The 16,129-nt window shown below is 39.2% G+C and overlaps 1 protein-coding gene across 1 annotated transcript in view; it reads right to left on the bottom strand.

Moving 5' to 3' along the window:
- Positions 1-16,129, bottom strand: part of LOC120529640 (otoancorin-like) — a 149,236-nt gene that overhangs the window by 111,847 nt on the left and 21,260 nt on the right. The window contains exon 4 of the mRNA XM_039753623.1: positions 14,595-14,755. Coding sequence (XP_039609557.1) covers positions 14,595-14,755 — 161 coding nt within the window. The remainder of the gene's footprint in view (positions 1-14,594; positions 14,756-16,129) is intronic.

Here is a 16,129-nt window from a genome sequence, read left to right on the forward strand (position 1 = left end):
CACAGATTGATGCAGGAGTGGCAAGGAAGTGTTATGCATGCTGAAACATCACATTTCTGTTGTTTTTACTTTCTTTTTTTTTTTATTTCAAAGGTCTAAACCGGAATAGTTTGAGTGCACCCAAGCATATGCATTCATTTAGTGTTTTCTGCAAATGAATGGGGGCTTTTGTTCAAAACTGAAATGGAAAGGTATACTGTATGCTTGGAGTGTCCAGGAGAATTTCATTTTTATTTGATTCCAGTTTCTCTTTACCATTTATCAGATGTCAAGGTTTTGGCCTTGATGTACTGATTTACTTTTCTCTCTGCACAAATTTTAAATAATTCACAGAAGATTATGTTCCACGTAAAAGTGAAAGTCTGCATGATTGCTTGGATTTTTGGAAGTGGGAACACTGCACTAGGGGTCAGGAAAGGTTATGGATTTTTATCAGATAACAAAACCTTAGGGTACAGCTTTGCATTATGGGGAGTGAAATGCTTTTAACTATGTACACTCAGAAAGAACATTTCAGGGCAACTACAGTATGTTTAATTCATTTAACTTCATGTGTTAGAAAAGGCACAGACTGACATTGTTCTGTGACATTGTTATACTGTATATGCACACTTGCATTAACACACTTTTTTTTGAAAGTGATCAGTCTGTTATTTACAGGCAAAACAAAACAACTAACCTGTAGCACCTTGCACTGTCTGACCGCATTACTTCATTTAACTCACTTCAACATATATATATATATAAAATCCAACGCCTGCATGTCTTTCTGTCCACTTAACAGATTTAGATTGTTTTTTTTTTGTTTAATTTGCTTGAACATTCTGGTTTATTCTGCGACTTCTCTCGTTGTGCTAAGAATCATAGTTGGCTTGCGGGAACGATTTATTCGCTCTAATCTGAGACAGAGGCTGCAGGCCGAGGGGAGGGGGAAGCGTCACGTCAGGAGTGGGGAGCCGAGCAGGGCCCTCTTCGCTGTCCTGTTTCACTACTATGCGAGTGGAGCCACTGGGGACAGCTAGTCTAAGTATAACTTAAAGAAATACAGGCAATTTATGATGACATTTGTTGTGTAACATAGTTCCCTATCATTTTTTATAATTTTAAATAGCATTAAATCGTGCTTTAAATTTTCTAGTCAACATCACAACTGGTTCTGCTTGATCATTTATTCAAACCACTACAAAATCCACTAAGCCATATAAAATGGCAGGATAGCATGGTGGTTTGGTGGTTAGTACTGCTTCTTGCCATGTCTGTGTGGGTTTGTCCCTATGTACTCTGGCTGTGTGTAATATCCAAACATATGCAATCTTAGATTGACTGTTAACTATTAACTGACCCTGTCTGAACGTGTGTGCATAAGTGGAAACTGCAATAATAATAATAATAATTAATTTTATTTATATGGCATCTTTGCCAGGATAAGTTCTGGATCCACCCCACCCAGAGACAACTCCAGTACTGAACCCAAGTGGGCGTAGGTCCACCCACTTTCCTCACTGGCCCACCCTGTAGCTTCGGTTTTAAAAATATTTTTACTAAAATTCAGATTAGCCTATACTGTATAGATGCATTTTAATACACATCATCAATTAATTATGAACTTACACAACAAAATCTCCTGTGTAAACTATCACTAGAAATGTTCATTTAATTTTTGAAAAAATATTTGGAAAGTAGATATATGGATGGCGATTGTACAGTATACTCCTGCATAACAAGGTTTAGAAAATAAGAATAATTTAAAATGTTTCCAATCACAGCTATTCAAAACTAGTAATTTGCTGAAGTTACTTAGCACTCCCACTGAGTCCCACTGAATCAATTTGTATGATTCACTGAAAAGAGTTTTTCAAAAAGAACGAATGGTCCATGAATCGCTCATCACTAGTACTACTGTTAAGCTACTGTATGTCTTGTTGGAGGGCAATGTGAACGATGTCTCAACAAACAGATGTTTTAGATTTTAATTAGCTAAAGGAAACAAACAGAAGAGCAACACGTGCCAGTATGATGTTGGCACTGGAAACTTCAGCCATGCCCAAATGGCTGAAAATCCCGCTGCTAGCTGTGATCACTTTAGCAAAGGGTGTGCTACCAAAGAAACTACCGAGTGCGGTGGAAAATCTACAACCACCCAGCCACCAAATGCAGAACGATTTCCCAGTCCATTGATTTGTCTGATATCCACGAAGACACCAACTTAATTGGTATGAAAATTTTGACTTCTGTTAAAGCAGTTAAGGCGTGCAGCTTGGTGGCTTATTGATATAACAGAAAACAGTCATGTATCAGATATTGCAGTAAATGGCTAAATGGTAATCTGTTTGCTATTATATAATGCTCTTAAGTTTTAGAGTAGATGGACTGGTATCTCAGTGTTGATCAAGGTTAATTCTCTACCTAACTGGGAAGCTGTAACGTAAGGATGTGGATGGACAGGAATCCCAGCCGGGTTGGTTCTGGAAAGGACAGAGTGAGGCTGCTTCCCAGGGCCATGCATCCCCCCTTACAAAGGGTGGCAACATTGCTCTGGTGGGACTCACATTTGTAACCCAAAGGACATATTGGGAGCTTTAGTCTTGAGAGAAAGTCCTGTTTTTTTTTACCTGAAATTGTGGTTGTTCTGAGTTGTGCCTGGTGTTGGAGCTCTGAAATGCGCTTTGCCAAGTACATGCTATGCTTGTGAAAATTATAATGGATTTTATTTGGACATTTGCGTTTTGCAATGGGTTGGTATGCTTTATCTTCACCATTTGCATTTTGATATAAATTCATGTTACATTTACGTTAGTATAACTGGACTTCTAATTTTTTTTAAATAAGTGTATAATAAACAGTTTTACAAATAACATGAAGCCCACTTGTAACAAATTTAGGCCCACTCTTAAATGAAATCCTGGCACCGCTACTGCAACCACGCTCAACTGGATTTACAAGTCTAATAAAAAAACAAATAAATGGAGAAAGAATTTTCATTCCTTAATGCTCTCCCTGTTTTTTCAGCTTTGATTCAGCATGCTACTTTATAGCTTTTCTGTTAAGAACATAAAAAATCTAACAAACAAGAGCAGACCATTCAGTCCAGCAAGCCTGTTTGGTAGCTAATTGATAAGCTGTCCCAGTATCTCATCATGTTATTTAATTTTTGGTTATGCCTTAGTTTGTCACGAGCTGCCTCATTTCAATAAGAAGGACTCAGTACCTTGATTGTGTGTCCAGCAAAAGCAGAACAAAATAAGCATCATGCCCTTAAATGTATATATCAGTCCTCAATGGGCAAGAAGGTGTCATCCACTTTCAGCCAAGTAGAACAAAGGATGATCCTAATTCACCACTTTCATTATGCTAGAGCTGGTTTCATGGTGTTAGTATATACAGTATAGCAGATAAGATGTTATATCCGTCAGCACACTGTCAGAGAAAGGAGATCAATACCCCTGTAAAAATCTGACATCCTTATGCTATTTTCTGCTAGCACCAAGAATAAGGCTGTACCCATCTAATCCTTGTTCTACTATCCTTTTCGCAAAGACTCCTGGAATAAGCAATGAAATTTTATAGCTCACTTGGCTCTTTTGACATATGTGGAGCCTGATGACAAACACTTCCACAACACCATGCTGATGTAGTAGTCAACGATCAGTTTCAGTCCATGTCATCAAACAGATAAGGAGACTGTAGTTCTGGGCAACATTTGTAAGTGAAAAATGCCTGCTTTTCTTGATCTACTGTACAGTCTAGTCTCATGGCCTCTGCCTTGTCCATTTTGTCTGCTCTAAAGAAAATTGTTTAATAATGTTTGTTAAAATGAATAAGTTAACTTACTATCTGGGAAAAACTTTAAACATTTAAACTTCTTCAGATTGCAGCAAATGTTTATCATATAACTATACTTTTGCTTTTGAATTTTTTTTTTACCTTTTTAATCTTTAACTTATTTTGGGGTTTTGAAGCTGTGGTCTTTAATTGCAGCCAGTGGCATATATTTTTAAAATGATGGAAATCACTATTATCCAGTTATATGATTCCGCATACCTGGATTTAAGCATTTCTTACAGAATCCTATGGACCGGGTCAAACTGAAATCATTCATCTTCTTGACCTACTTATTCTAGGGCTTTGGGGAGCCACAGCCTAACCTGAATACAAGGAAGGAACAACACGGAAAAGGAAACTCAGGGGACTCTTACAAACTGGGAATCAAACCCAATCTACACCTGTGAGGCAGCCATCATGTATGTTGATAACATTAAAAATAAAGAGAATCTAGTACAATAGTTGTTTCTCTATTACATTTGATATAAGAATCATTATTTCTAGGTGGGTCAAGTTAGTACTGTATGCGGATATAGTTTGAATGGAGTCTTGTTCATACTTATGTTAGGAATGTTCATATATATATATAATGCACTTGACTAGTTTTTGTCCTCTTTTTCTGTACATTTACCATTCATTTGCTCAGAGGTTGATGCGCTTGCTGCTTCCTGAGCAGCTCTTCTTTTCTCCACCCTAGCAGCCTGCTTCTTCACTTCTTTCTTCGGCATCTTTTTGCGTTAAAACTGAGACAGTGTTTGTGTTGCAATTACTTAGTATGTTTTCTTTAATTTTTAACTTAAGCTGACAATCTTCCTCAAGAATGATTTAAGATATGAAGAGGTAGGGGAAGTGACAGTGAAGGTGGTAGGGAATGAGAAAGGCATCCGTAAGCTTGTGCCGCACAGCCGCCCTGCTGGCCGCTGCCGAGAGTTGATTCCACAATAAAATAAAATAAAAATAAAAAGAAGAATAACATTGGAAGTCAATCATCACCCCAAAAGCAGACAGTAAGATGTCACATAGTATATGTGAACCAAATTTCAGGTCAATAGGTCAAACGGTTTGCAAGCTACAGGTGATTTAAAATCCTGGACAGACAAATGAACAGCCACACTGGATCAGGAAAGGACCGGGAAAGGGACAATATTTTCCCTGGATGCAAGGGGCTGCCTGGATGGTTCCTGAGCCCTGGAGGACAAAACTTCCACCACACCAGGAAGTGCTGCCGGAAGACCATCACTGAGCACCTGGAGCACATCTGTGGCGGGATAAAAGGGGCCGCTTCACTCCATTTGAGGAGGAAGACGGAGCTTACGAGAGAGGAGTGGAGGCAGCAGAAGAGGTAAAACGAGTGAGGAATAGTGTGTGCGTGGGTGGAACCATATTGTAAATAGTAGTATAAATAAACCCGTGTGTTTTGGACATTGGTTTCATGTCTGTCTGTGGCCATATATATATATACTATATATATACAAGTATATTTATACTAATAAAAGGCAAAGCCCTCACTGACTTACTGACTGACTGATTCATCACTAATTCTCCAAATTCCCGTGTAGGTAGAAGGCTGAAATTTGGCAGGCTTATTCCTTACAGCTTACTTACAAAAATTAAGCAGGTTTCATTTCGAAATTCTACACGTAACGGTCATAACAGTCGACAATGTCTGCCATGTTGAACTTTTTTATTTATGGCCCCATCTTCACGAAATTTGGTAGGAAGCTTCCTTGCGCTAACCGAAACCGATGTACATACTTATTTCGGTGGTGTGACGCCACTGTCGGCTGCCATATTGAACTGTCCAAAGGTCTTTGTTACTTATGGGCCCATCTTCAAGAAATTTGGTACGTGGGTTCCCAACGCTAACTGAGTCCTACTTACGTACATATATACGTCCATAGCCTGCAGCTCGGTCACTTTATGAGGCGCCGTTGGGTCCCCCATCCCAACACCTCCCACGTTGTTGGCTGCCTGCCTATAAAAGGTCGTCCGTCGCTCTGGTCTCTTCATTCCCTGCCTTGCTTTGCCATTGGATTCACGTCTCCCTGCTGATAACTGCAGCCTTTTTATTTAATCCACGGCTTCTCCACTTTTATTGTTCTTTTATTACGATTATAGTTATTGTGTAGGTATTTCAGACTTACTTTACATTGTTCAGGTACCCATTTCCTTTATCGTTCAAACCATACCCCCATTAACATGTTTATCGAGGTGCTCACCATCGATCAAAGAACTGTCACTTCCCGAGTGGTTTCCATTCCCGGAGATGGCACCTGTCTTTTCTATTCTCTGTGTTACATATTGCACGGCCATATCAGGCTCACTCTTGATATCCAGAGGAACATTGTGTCTTATGTATTGAATGACTGGGACAGGTTCAAGGTGTGGACTGATGACGGTACAGGAGATAATTATACTACACAGGAGCACTATAAGAGTGAAATGCTTAAGCCCTTCACCTATGGTTCTGCATGTGAGTTGATGGCTGCGGCTGAATTGTTCGGTTGTCGCTTTCAAGTGTACCAAAATGGCCAAATATTTTACACCTTTGGAGAACCGCCAATGCCTCTTAAACATCTTAGATTCACAGGTGACGATTTCAGTAGTGGACACTTTGATGTTTATTAATGTTTAAACTCTGAAAAGCTGGATGCGAAGTTATCAATGAAACCGGTTGTATGCTTGCAATGCTAGACAGATGCTGAATGTCACTTCAACACAACAAGTCCTGCAAATACTGTCATAATTGAAACAAACCATGAAACTCAAACCGATTATGACAGTAGCAATCCAAGCTGTGAGATTTGAGGCAAGATTGTTTTTCACATGGCCAACTGTACGTTGCATGCTCAAGAGTAAGCTCAACGCACACCTTGGTCATATTACAACTGGAAGGCCACAACTGACAACGTGGTATACAATATGGAATCCAATCCTGGGCCCCCGGATTCCCGGCCATTTTTCATTCCCGTGTTCCCGGTAATGAAACTGTTGTAATTTTTGGGAAAACGAGAACGGCCAAGCTCGCATATATAGCGTGTAAAAGTGTAAAAATTGATCAAGAAATAACAGAGTTATAGTTGAAAATAATTAAGTGGCACATTTTTTTGGCCCACGGTGTAGTGTATTCCTCATTAATTCATTCAACAATAGACTAGCAGCAGTCACTCTCCTAGTTGACTGAGCACGGTGGACTGGGAGGAGTCCGCTCCGCACTCTGCAGCTCACGAATGCCGTTACGGGGCAGACTTCATTGACGTCTGTGGCACGTGCTGTTGACTGTACAGGCTGGAGTCAATTTTCCAACTGGAGCAGAACTCGGGTACAGTTGGCAGTCGGAACATCAGCTGTTTGTGTTCAAAGCCTCATAGAAATGGCCAGGTTTGTCGAGTTTAAAAACAACGGAGTATGGCAGCATTTTTTGCGCGAAAAGCTAGGCCAGTCGGCTGAGTGTAAACTGTGTAAGACTATTTTGAAAAGAGCTGGTGGCTCGACAAAGGGATTACATGAGCATCTGAGAAGAGTTCATCAAATAACTGTTATGAAACGAAAACCAGATGATGATGACGATGTCCAAGCGCATAGCAGTGGGGCCAATGACGAAATATCTGCAGAAGAAAAATGAAAGTACATTGCAGGCAGTATTAGCACGAATGACGGCTCGAGATGGACTTCCGTTTCGAATATTCGTTTCATCAGCTGATTTACGCATAGCACTGTCCGCAATTGGTTTCAGAAATTTGCTGTGAAGCGTCTGGTAATGGATCACGGTCAAACGATCCAATTGCTGGTAACAGAAGAGATGGTTAACAAGAAGAAGCAAAGTCAGCACTTTAGTATAATGTTTGATGAATGGACTTCCACTAGAAATCGACGATATATGAAAATAAATGTCCATGAACAAGGTCCGATGCCGGCGGAGAAGTGCATTGACTTACTGCAGAGTAAACTGGCAGAATTTGAGCTCAGTCTTACCAGTGATGTAGCAGGCATCTGTACAGACGGTGCCAGTGTCATGACAAAGGTCGGAAGACTACTGGAAGTTGAGCATCAATTATGTTATGCGCACTGTATCCAGCTGGCAGTGCTAGATGTGCTGTATCGCCGCAGAGGTCGTGCTGCGCCTGCTACTACTGCTACAGCCGAGCCTGAGCCGTCTCATTGCAACACTGACAGCAGCGACGACGATGAGAATGATATACTTGAGAGTCATGATGGTGAACAAGGTCTAGAAGTTGTTGAACAGCTACAATGTTCTTGTGGAATTGTCAGATGAATTATGACGATGTTGTTAACAATGTTCATAAAATCGTCAAGATTTTTAGACGATCACCAACGAAGAATGACAGCATACTTCAGCCATATGTGAAGCGTGAATTCGTCAAAGAAATCGGTCTTCTGCTAGACTGCAGGACAAGGTGGAACAGTCTGGTTGATATGTTGAGCAGATTTCTGCAATTACGGGGTCCAATACAGAAGGCACTGATTGATCTGGGGCAACATTTACACTTAACTGACGCAGACGCAGACACAGTTATCAGTGAAATGGTGTCCTGTTTGGAACCGTTGAAGCTTGTAGTTAATGCACTGTGCAGGTGTGAAACAAATCTGATCAGTGCAGAAGCAGCTCTGAAGTTCTGCATTGTCCAGCTACAGAAGCAGAGCTCAGAACTTGCAAAGACTCTGGCAGATGTTCTTGAGTCTACTGTAGAATAAATGACAGACGAGGATTACATGCAGCTGTTCTCCAGTATCTGCATACAGCTTCTGCACGAAAGACAGCTACTACAGACATGTTCTCGGTACCATCTAATGATGTCATCCGAAAATTTGTTTGTCGTCTGGTAACAAGACTTGAACAAACTGGCAGCAGCTGCAACATCCATAAAACTGGAAGAAGGTGGCACCATTGCTGCAGCTTGCACTTCATCAGACAACAGCTTTGAACAGCAACTTGAATTTGCAATGCGTCAGTCTGTTGCATCCGTATTATCTGTGCCAAGAAACTTGCCATCACAGAATGATGGCAAGATACTGGATGCATCAGTAAAAGCTGAAATGGCGGTGTTTCAATGTAATGGCAAGCGCGGCCGTTGTTTAGAACAAGTCTACCAGTATCTGATGACTGTGCCGCTTACTTCAGTGGAGGCAGAGCGTGCTTTCTCAGCGGCTGGCATACTCTGCACGAAGGTTCGCTCTCGCTTGGACGACCGCACGCTGGACATGTTGTGCTTTCTACACAGTTATTATCGCAACTACAGATACATGTACTTGTATGAAAGCATGAACTGCTTTTAAGGTTAGTCTGTTATTTGTGTCAACACATTACAATAGTTTTATTACAAATAAGTGTCTTTCTAAAACCGTTCACATGTGAGATGCCCGTGCACTGTGTCATCCTGGGTGCCCGGGTTTCCCGGGAATGAAATGCGGGGTTCCCGATTTCCCAGGAATGGATAATCCTGTCCAGGAATGGATTCCCTAGTATACAAAGAGATCCTTAACAAATAATTATTGGTATATTTTTCCTCAGTTTAAAAAGGTTTACTTTTCTTCTTAATAAAAATTTTAAGGCAGTACTTCGCCGCTGCAAAGCGCGGGCATTTTGCTAGTATATATATATCCATCCATTATCCAACCCGCTATATCCTAACACAGGGTCACGGGGGTCTGCTGGAGCCAATCCCAGCCAACACAGGGTGCAAGGCAGGAACAAATCCCGGGCAGGGCGCCAGCCCACCACAGTATATATATATTTAATTTGCAATGTTCTTGTTTAATTTGGATGTATTATTTGTTATTCTAATTTTTCTCTTGTTCTTTCTGTGACAAAAGCCAGCAATACACACAATAAAGTATCATAACTTTAGCTCAGTCAAACAAAAGACGTTTCAGAGTGCATTCATACTCTAAAGAACCAAAAAACTTAAAAATTAATTACTGAAAGAATTACTGGTTTGACTTATCTTTCGTTTTTACTTCTGGCATTGTCAAACGAGCTGAAAGATTAATAATGATTTCTGTGTACCAACTGTGTTCAACATTCCTGGCAATATTTCAGCCTACTCCTTAAAATGACCTTAAAACAATTCAAACGTTCGTTCCCTGGGATCTTCTGTTTATGTTACCATACTGGTGAAGTATGCAAAACATTGCCAGCTGTTTTCTTCAATGACTTAATATAAGCACCCAGGCTGCTCTATAATTTGTAAACATTCTGGCCATGCTCACTGTGCATGCATGGACTGGATGTTGGGCAGGGAAATGAGGTCCAGTGCCTGTGGGGCATCTGTTAGTGAAGAGAGATTCACTGATTTTGACTTTGCTTATGATGCTGCAATTGTTTGCAGGGCTCTTGAGCGACTGAGCGAGGAGTGTCTGGGTTTGCGAGTGTCCTGGAATAAAACAAGATCCAGGCCTTTAATGACCTCTTGGGCACAGCCATCAGCAGTGTGTCTGTCTGCGGAGAGAGTGTCGACTTTGTCGACAGGTTTACTTACCTTGGCAATGACATTTATGTCTCTGGTGACTCTTCCTATGAAGTCAGTAGACGGATTGGGAGAATGGGGGTCATGAGGTTGCTGGAAAGGGGTATATGGCACTCCCGATATCTTTGCAAAATGAAGAAGGTTCAAGTCTTCAGAGTCCTGGTGCTTCCTGTTTTCCTATATGGTTGTGAGACATGGATGCTATCCAGAGACCTGAGATGAAGGCTGGACTCTTTCGGTACTGTGTCTGTTCGGGGAATTTTTTGACTTTCTATCGAATGAGCAGTTGCTTATGGAGTCTCGAATGAGGCACATTAACTGCATTGTGAGGGAGTGTCAGATACAACACTAGCACTGGCCATGTGGCGTTATTCCCTGAGGGTTATCGGCTCGCAGGATTCTCATTGTTGAGGACCTGAAAAGATGTAACAGGGCAAACAGAACGTCCACATTAACACCTGGCTGCATCAGATAGATGGTCATTTCTGGAGGATTGGCCTGGGGGGGTTGCCAACCAGGATCCCGAGCAGTTTCATCGTGTGGTGGGTGTGGCAACACACTGTACAAGTGCATGCTCCCCAACCTGACCTGACCTCAATGAGCCTCTAACATCTTTAAGGGGACGTCAGCTAAACAACCAAACTTCTTTTTTATTCTAATACTCATTCAAAAATGATCGGTTTTGGTGTTTCTAACTCTGGTACTGCAGGCTTTCTGTTATTTGTAATTGACAGTTAATTGCACTTTCTGGTGATTTGATGGCTTAGTTTTGTTTTAATTTTGAAGATGATGTACAGTATGCCCCTTATCCAAGTAGTTCATTCAATTGGTTTCATATACTGTATTGTAAATTAAAAAAAAAAACTATGAATAGGTAATTTATAATCCCCATAACTACATGGCCTTTGTTCCAATTTGTTTACAACTCTCCAGTTTTTAGAATGATTAAGCTAATGCCTGCATCCTCTAGTAAATTTGTAAATGAATATGCTTCAATTTCATTTTCAAAAGGCAGAACATTAAAATGCCATACTACTCATTCAAACAAATAATAATAATAATATTACCATTACAAGCCATTTACTTCAAAATTAAGACATAGAAAACAAAAAAGAAATAGAAATACAGAAGAGAAAAAAAGCAAAATAAGATTTAACTTCTACACAAGAGAAAGAGAACGGAAAAGAGATGCAAGCAAAAAGAAAAACTCATCTAGCTTTTTAAATATAATCCACCTTAATAAAATGATTAGCGCCTGTGTGTTTATGTGTCCATCTGATTTCTATGTCTCTGTAATTCAAATAGATGGTGCATATTAAATATTTACAAGCTTTTACAAATCCCTTACCAAATAGCGTATAACACAGAGCTAATGTATTACATGGTACACTGCAAATGTTAACAATGAGGTCTACATTGATAATTTAGATTTTAACCCATGTTAGATGGATAGTACAATTAGTAGAACTGTTAATAGCATAACAGAGTCAATCACAGGCCTGGAATGCTTATTCTAAAATAATATTAATGTATTCTTGCCATGTTGTGGACATATCCTTTATAAAAGATTTATTTTTTTTTTTTCTAATTTGAGATAATATACAATTTCTCTTACTCATCAGAAGGCGGGTTGCAATTCTTCTAGTTTCTCTATCATCAACATTAAGTGCATACAGTATATGCTTACAAGAATCACAATCTCCACCACTGTGACATATCTAAGGTGACCATCCGTCCCCGTTTTCCGGGGACAGTCCCCTTTTTCAGACAACTGTCCCCACTCGGAAACATGTCCCCGGTTTAAGATTTCGTCCCCGGTTTCAGCTGGTTCACTTTTTTGAATGTATCTCATCACCACGATAATTTGATCTCGGCGAGCGTGTGCAGTGTTTTGACGGATGTTATGCTTTACCGCATCCTGCAACTTTGGCGAGAAATCACGTGATAAGCTTTCGTTTTATACTCTGTAGTGTTTAGAGTCCCTACTAGTGATCTATAGATTCTAAGGGAGGCACAACGTGATCTGCCTCTGCCTGTGGATGTGTCTACGTGTGGCCTGTTCCACCTGTTATTTCTGCATTTTGGGGCTGTGATCCCTGCGATTCAACATGAGTGCTAAAAGGAACTGTCAGTTCAATGATGGACTTCAGCGTGAATTTTCGTATTTGTCTCCGACCCCGGATGTTTCTGTTGTGATCTGCAGCATGTGCGACTCAAAGTTTTCCATCGGTAGTGGTGGGAGAACTTCAATCACGGAACACGAGGGGAGTAGTCTACGCTCCTCTAACCCCCCATGTCCCCGGATTGGCCCAAAAAATTCTGGTCACCTTAACATATCGCCCTACAGGATTGGATGCTACATTTGTTACTGCAAGTAGTATTATTTTATCGATTAAAATTCCCACACTTCTAGTTTTCTTGTTATAGCTAGATTGAAATGTTTGCCTGATCCAGTCTGTTTTCAATTGAAGCTAATCCTTAATTATTAGGTGAGTCAACTATAAGTCTATCTTAACCTTTAAATTTGTGAAATGGAAGATACAGTAATCCCTCCTCGATTGCGGGGGTTGCGTTCCAGAACCCCCCGCGATAGATAAAAATCCGCGAAGTAGAAACCATATGTTTGTATAGTTATTTTTATATATTTTAAGCCCTTATAAACTCTCCCAAACTGTTAACATTATTAGAGCCCTCTAGACATGAAATAATACCCTTTAGTCAAACGTTTAAACTGTGCTCCATGACAAGACAGAGATGACAGTTCTTTCTCACAATTAAAAGCATACAAACATACCTTCTCTTCAAAGGAGCGCTGTCAGGAGCAGAGAATGTCAGAGAGAGAGAGCGAGATAAAAGCAAGCAATCAAAAAATCAATACGTGCTTTTAAGTATGCCGAAGGACCATGATAAGGCGGCATTTTGTAGAGGAACGTCCGTATCCTCTAGGCAAACAGCCTCTGTGCAAACAGCCCCTCTGCTCACACCCCCTCCGTCAGGCGCAGAGAATGTCAAAGAGGGTGAGAGAGAGAGAAAAGTAAACAATGAAGCACCGCGCAGGAAGCATATCTTATATCATTGAGGAGTTTTAGTTAATACGTAATACATGCTCTGATTGGGTAGCTTCTAAGCCATCCGCCAATAGCGTCCCTTGTATGAAATAAACAGGGCAAACAAACTGAGGAAGCATGTATCATAAATTAAAAGACCCATTGAATGAGTGAAGCCGCGAAAGTCGAAGCGCGATATAGCGAGGGATTACTGTAACTTTTTTGTGTTTGTAAAAATTACTTATCAAATGTTTTGAAATTACATTAGTCTTTTTTGTCCAGCAAAACATCAAGCTTTTTGGGGTTTACACCCTTTCTTGGCCTTCTAGACCCAAAGCAAAGTCTTATTTTTATGCAATTTTGGCCCACATTTTGTGCAGAAAACTACATCCTTATGACAAAGAGTAAACCAATAGGTGTCTTCAGCAAGAATGATCAGAAGTACTTGAAGTTGTGCATGCCACATCAACAAACCCCAAGTGTTGAACCTCTAATGGGATACGAGTCAAAGTTACTCTTTTTCACAAAACTTTGAAAACATGGGAAATGGTAAAATAAACATGGGGATTGTTGTTTTATGTTATTTCAAGGTTGATTATCACAAAAATGATAATATTTTTGACATCCGATTCTTTAGCAGTGGTCCTAGCCCTCTAAAAGCCAAAATGTAACAATTTTCAAACATACAAAAGTGAGGTATTGTGTTATACTATTTCAAGTTCATTTATTCAGAAAAGCACTTTTTTAGGGTAAAAAAATACAATTTTCTATTGAGAGTATTTAGACATTAAACATTTAAATAAAGCTCACTGTTTAATATTTCAAATATTTAATGTGACTATTCTTGCTTATTATGTACGTCTACCTCATGAAGTAAATGAAAATAAATACCCTGACCTAAGGCAGCTTACACTAGACTTTTTTTTCTGTTTAGGTCATGATTGAGACCTTTAACATTCCAGCTTATAAGATTCAATGATCAGAAATATGCTGCTTCTGAACATTAGGGGACATTTTGTGATCTTAAGTGAAAGCAGAGAGTTTTTTAAGGTTTCAACTTTAATGATAATTTCAGATCTGTGTTGTCAAGTTTACAGATTAGTAAACCAGCCAATTAATTCACACTTAACAATTGTGAGGATAACTTATAAATTAGTGCATTTGTAAAATATTTTAGGAAAATGATCATTGTTAATTCTTACAATATGTTTAACATCTAGAGACATAGTAGACTTACAGATCCTTTACAGCTGACGACTGGGGTGTGAGATTAAATGATTCCACACACTTCGCAGAGAGACTGCGCAGCTCCTTCATGTAGGTCTGCAGAAGTTCAGAAAACTTATCGGGGGTTGTAAGCTGAGTTTGTAGAGAACTCTCCCATCCTTCACAATTCCCCTGCAGGTTCGAAATACACAAGGTTAAAAAAAGTTAGGTACACAAATAGAAATTCTCTTGTACCTGTTGTTTCTTTTAAATCTATTAATTATATCTTTCTGGATATGGTCAATAGTATTGGCATATGATTATCATTGAGAAGTCTTACCATTGTGGAGCAACTCTGCTGCTTCAGTTTAAGATGCCTACAACAGTGGCACACTGTACTTCTGATGAACTTACCAAATTAATTCTAAAGCTTTGCGCCAGTATTAAAGGCTTTACAAGTATTGTACATTTTAAGCCATGTCTACAAGATGTACTTCTCGCTTCAAAAGAATAACCAAACATTTCTCATCACTTGATATATCTGTTTATTTAATGTTTACAGTGTAAATATTTATGGCTGCACATCAGAAAAATTACACAACAACATTAGAACCTAAACAGAAAAGAACAGCCAAGTAGACAGCCCCTGGTAGGCAAAGGAACCCTAGTTTTTTAAGCCTTAAACCAGAGAAGCTATAAACCCAGTTCTATAAAATTCTGATGGGTGTTGATAAAACTGGTCCACCAAAATTATGTAAGTTAAATAATTAGCCACATGCAGGAGAACAACATTGAAAATGAATATGGAGTGCAATCAAGATGGAAACTCAGAAGCACTTCTACATACAAAATCTAGAAGAAAATATTAAGGTATATAGCTAAACAATTTCAACTTTAAAGGTACTGGGACAAATAAGCTGAAAACTGATAGAATAACCTTGATGAATGCAATGGTTTCCTCTCACTACTTATATTCTGATTTTTTTAACACAGAGGTTATGAATGATAAAATATTTATCATGATTAAATTTGAACAAGTTTCTAGTTATTAGCAAAAATGTTATGAGCTATCATTACTGAGGCTTGGTATACTTCTATACAAGAATACTGACACCACAATAATTCAGCTTAAACTGACTAACACATAGATAAAATGTTACATTATTTAGTGTTAAATATGAAACTTTCAATATTGTCATATTAAGAAAAATGAATCGAATCTCCATCCATACATTTTCTTACATGCTTTCCAATTTAGAGTGCAAGGAAACAACAAAGCTAATTAATTTAATTTAATTCTTTCTCATGGAGTACCTTTCTTTGTGTATAGATAAGGATTCAGACAATATAATCCATTTGTTTACTAACCATTTTTGTTGTAGTTGTTGTTCTTCTAAAAGATAATTGAAGTCAGAGCCATTCTGGCTGCATTGAATAAAGGGTGAAACCAACTTGGCATATATGCACATTTACCTATGTACTGTATATACTGTACAAATTTGGTGAATATTTCAAAGTGTGCTTTTGTTAAGATGAGAATGAGGACTACTTTTATCCTCACCTCGC

This window comes from Polypterus senegalus, chromosome 1 (genome assembly GCF_016835505.1).
Source record: "Polypterus senegalus isolate Bchr_013 chromosome 1, ASM1683550v1, whole genome shotgun sequence".
Taxonomy (NCBI): domain Eukaryota; kingdom Metazoa; phylum Chordata; class Cladistia; order Polypteriformes; family Polypteridae; genus Polypterus; species Polypterus senegalus.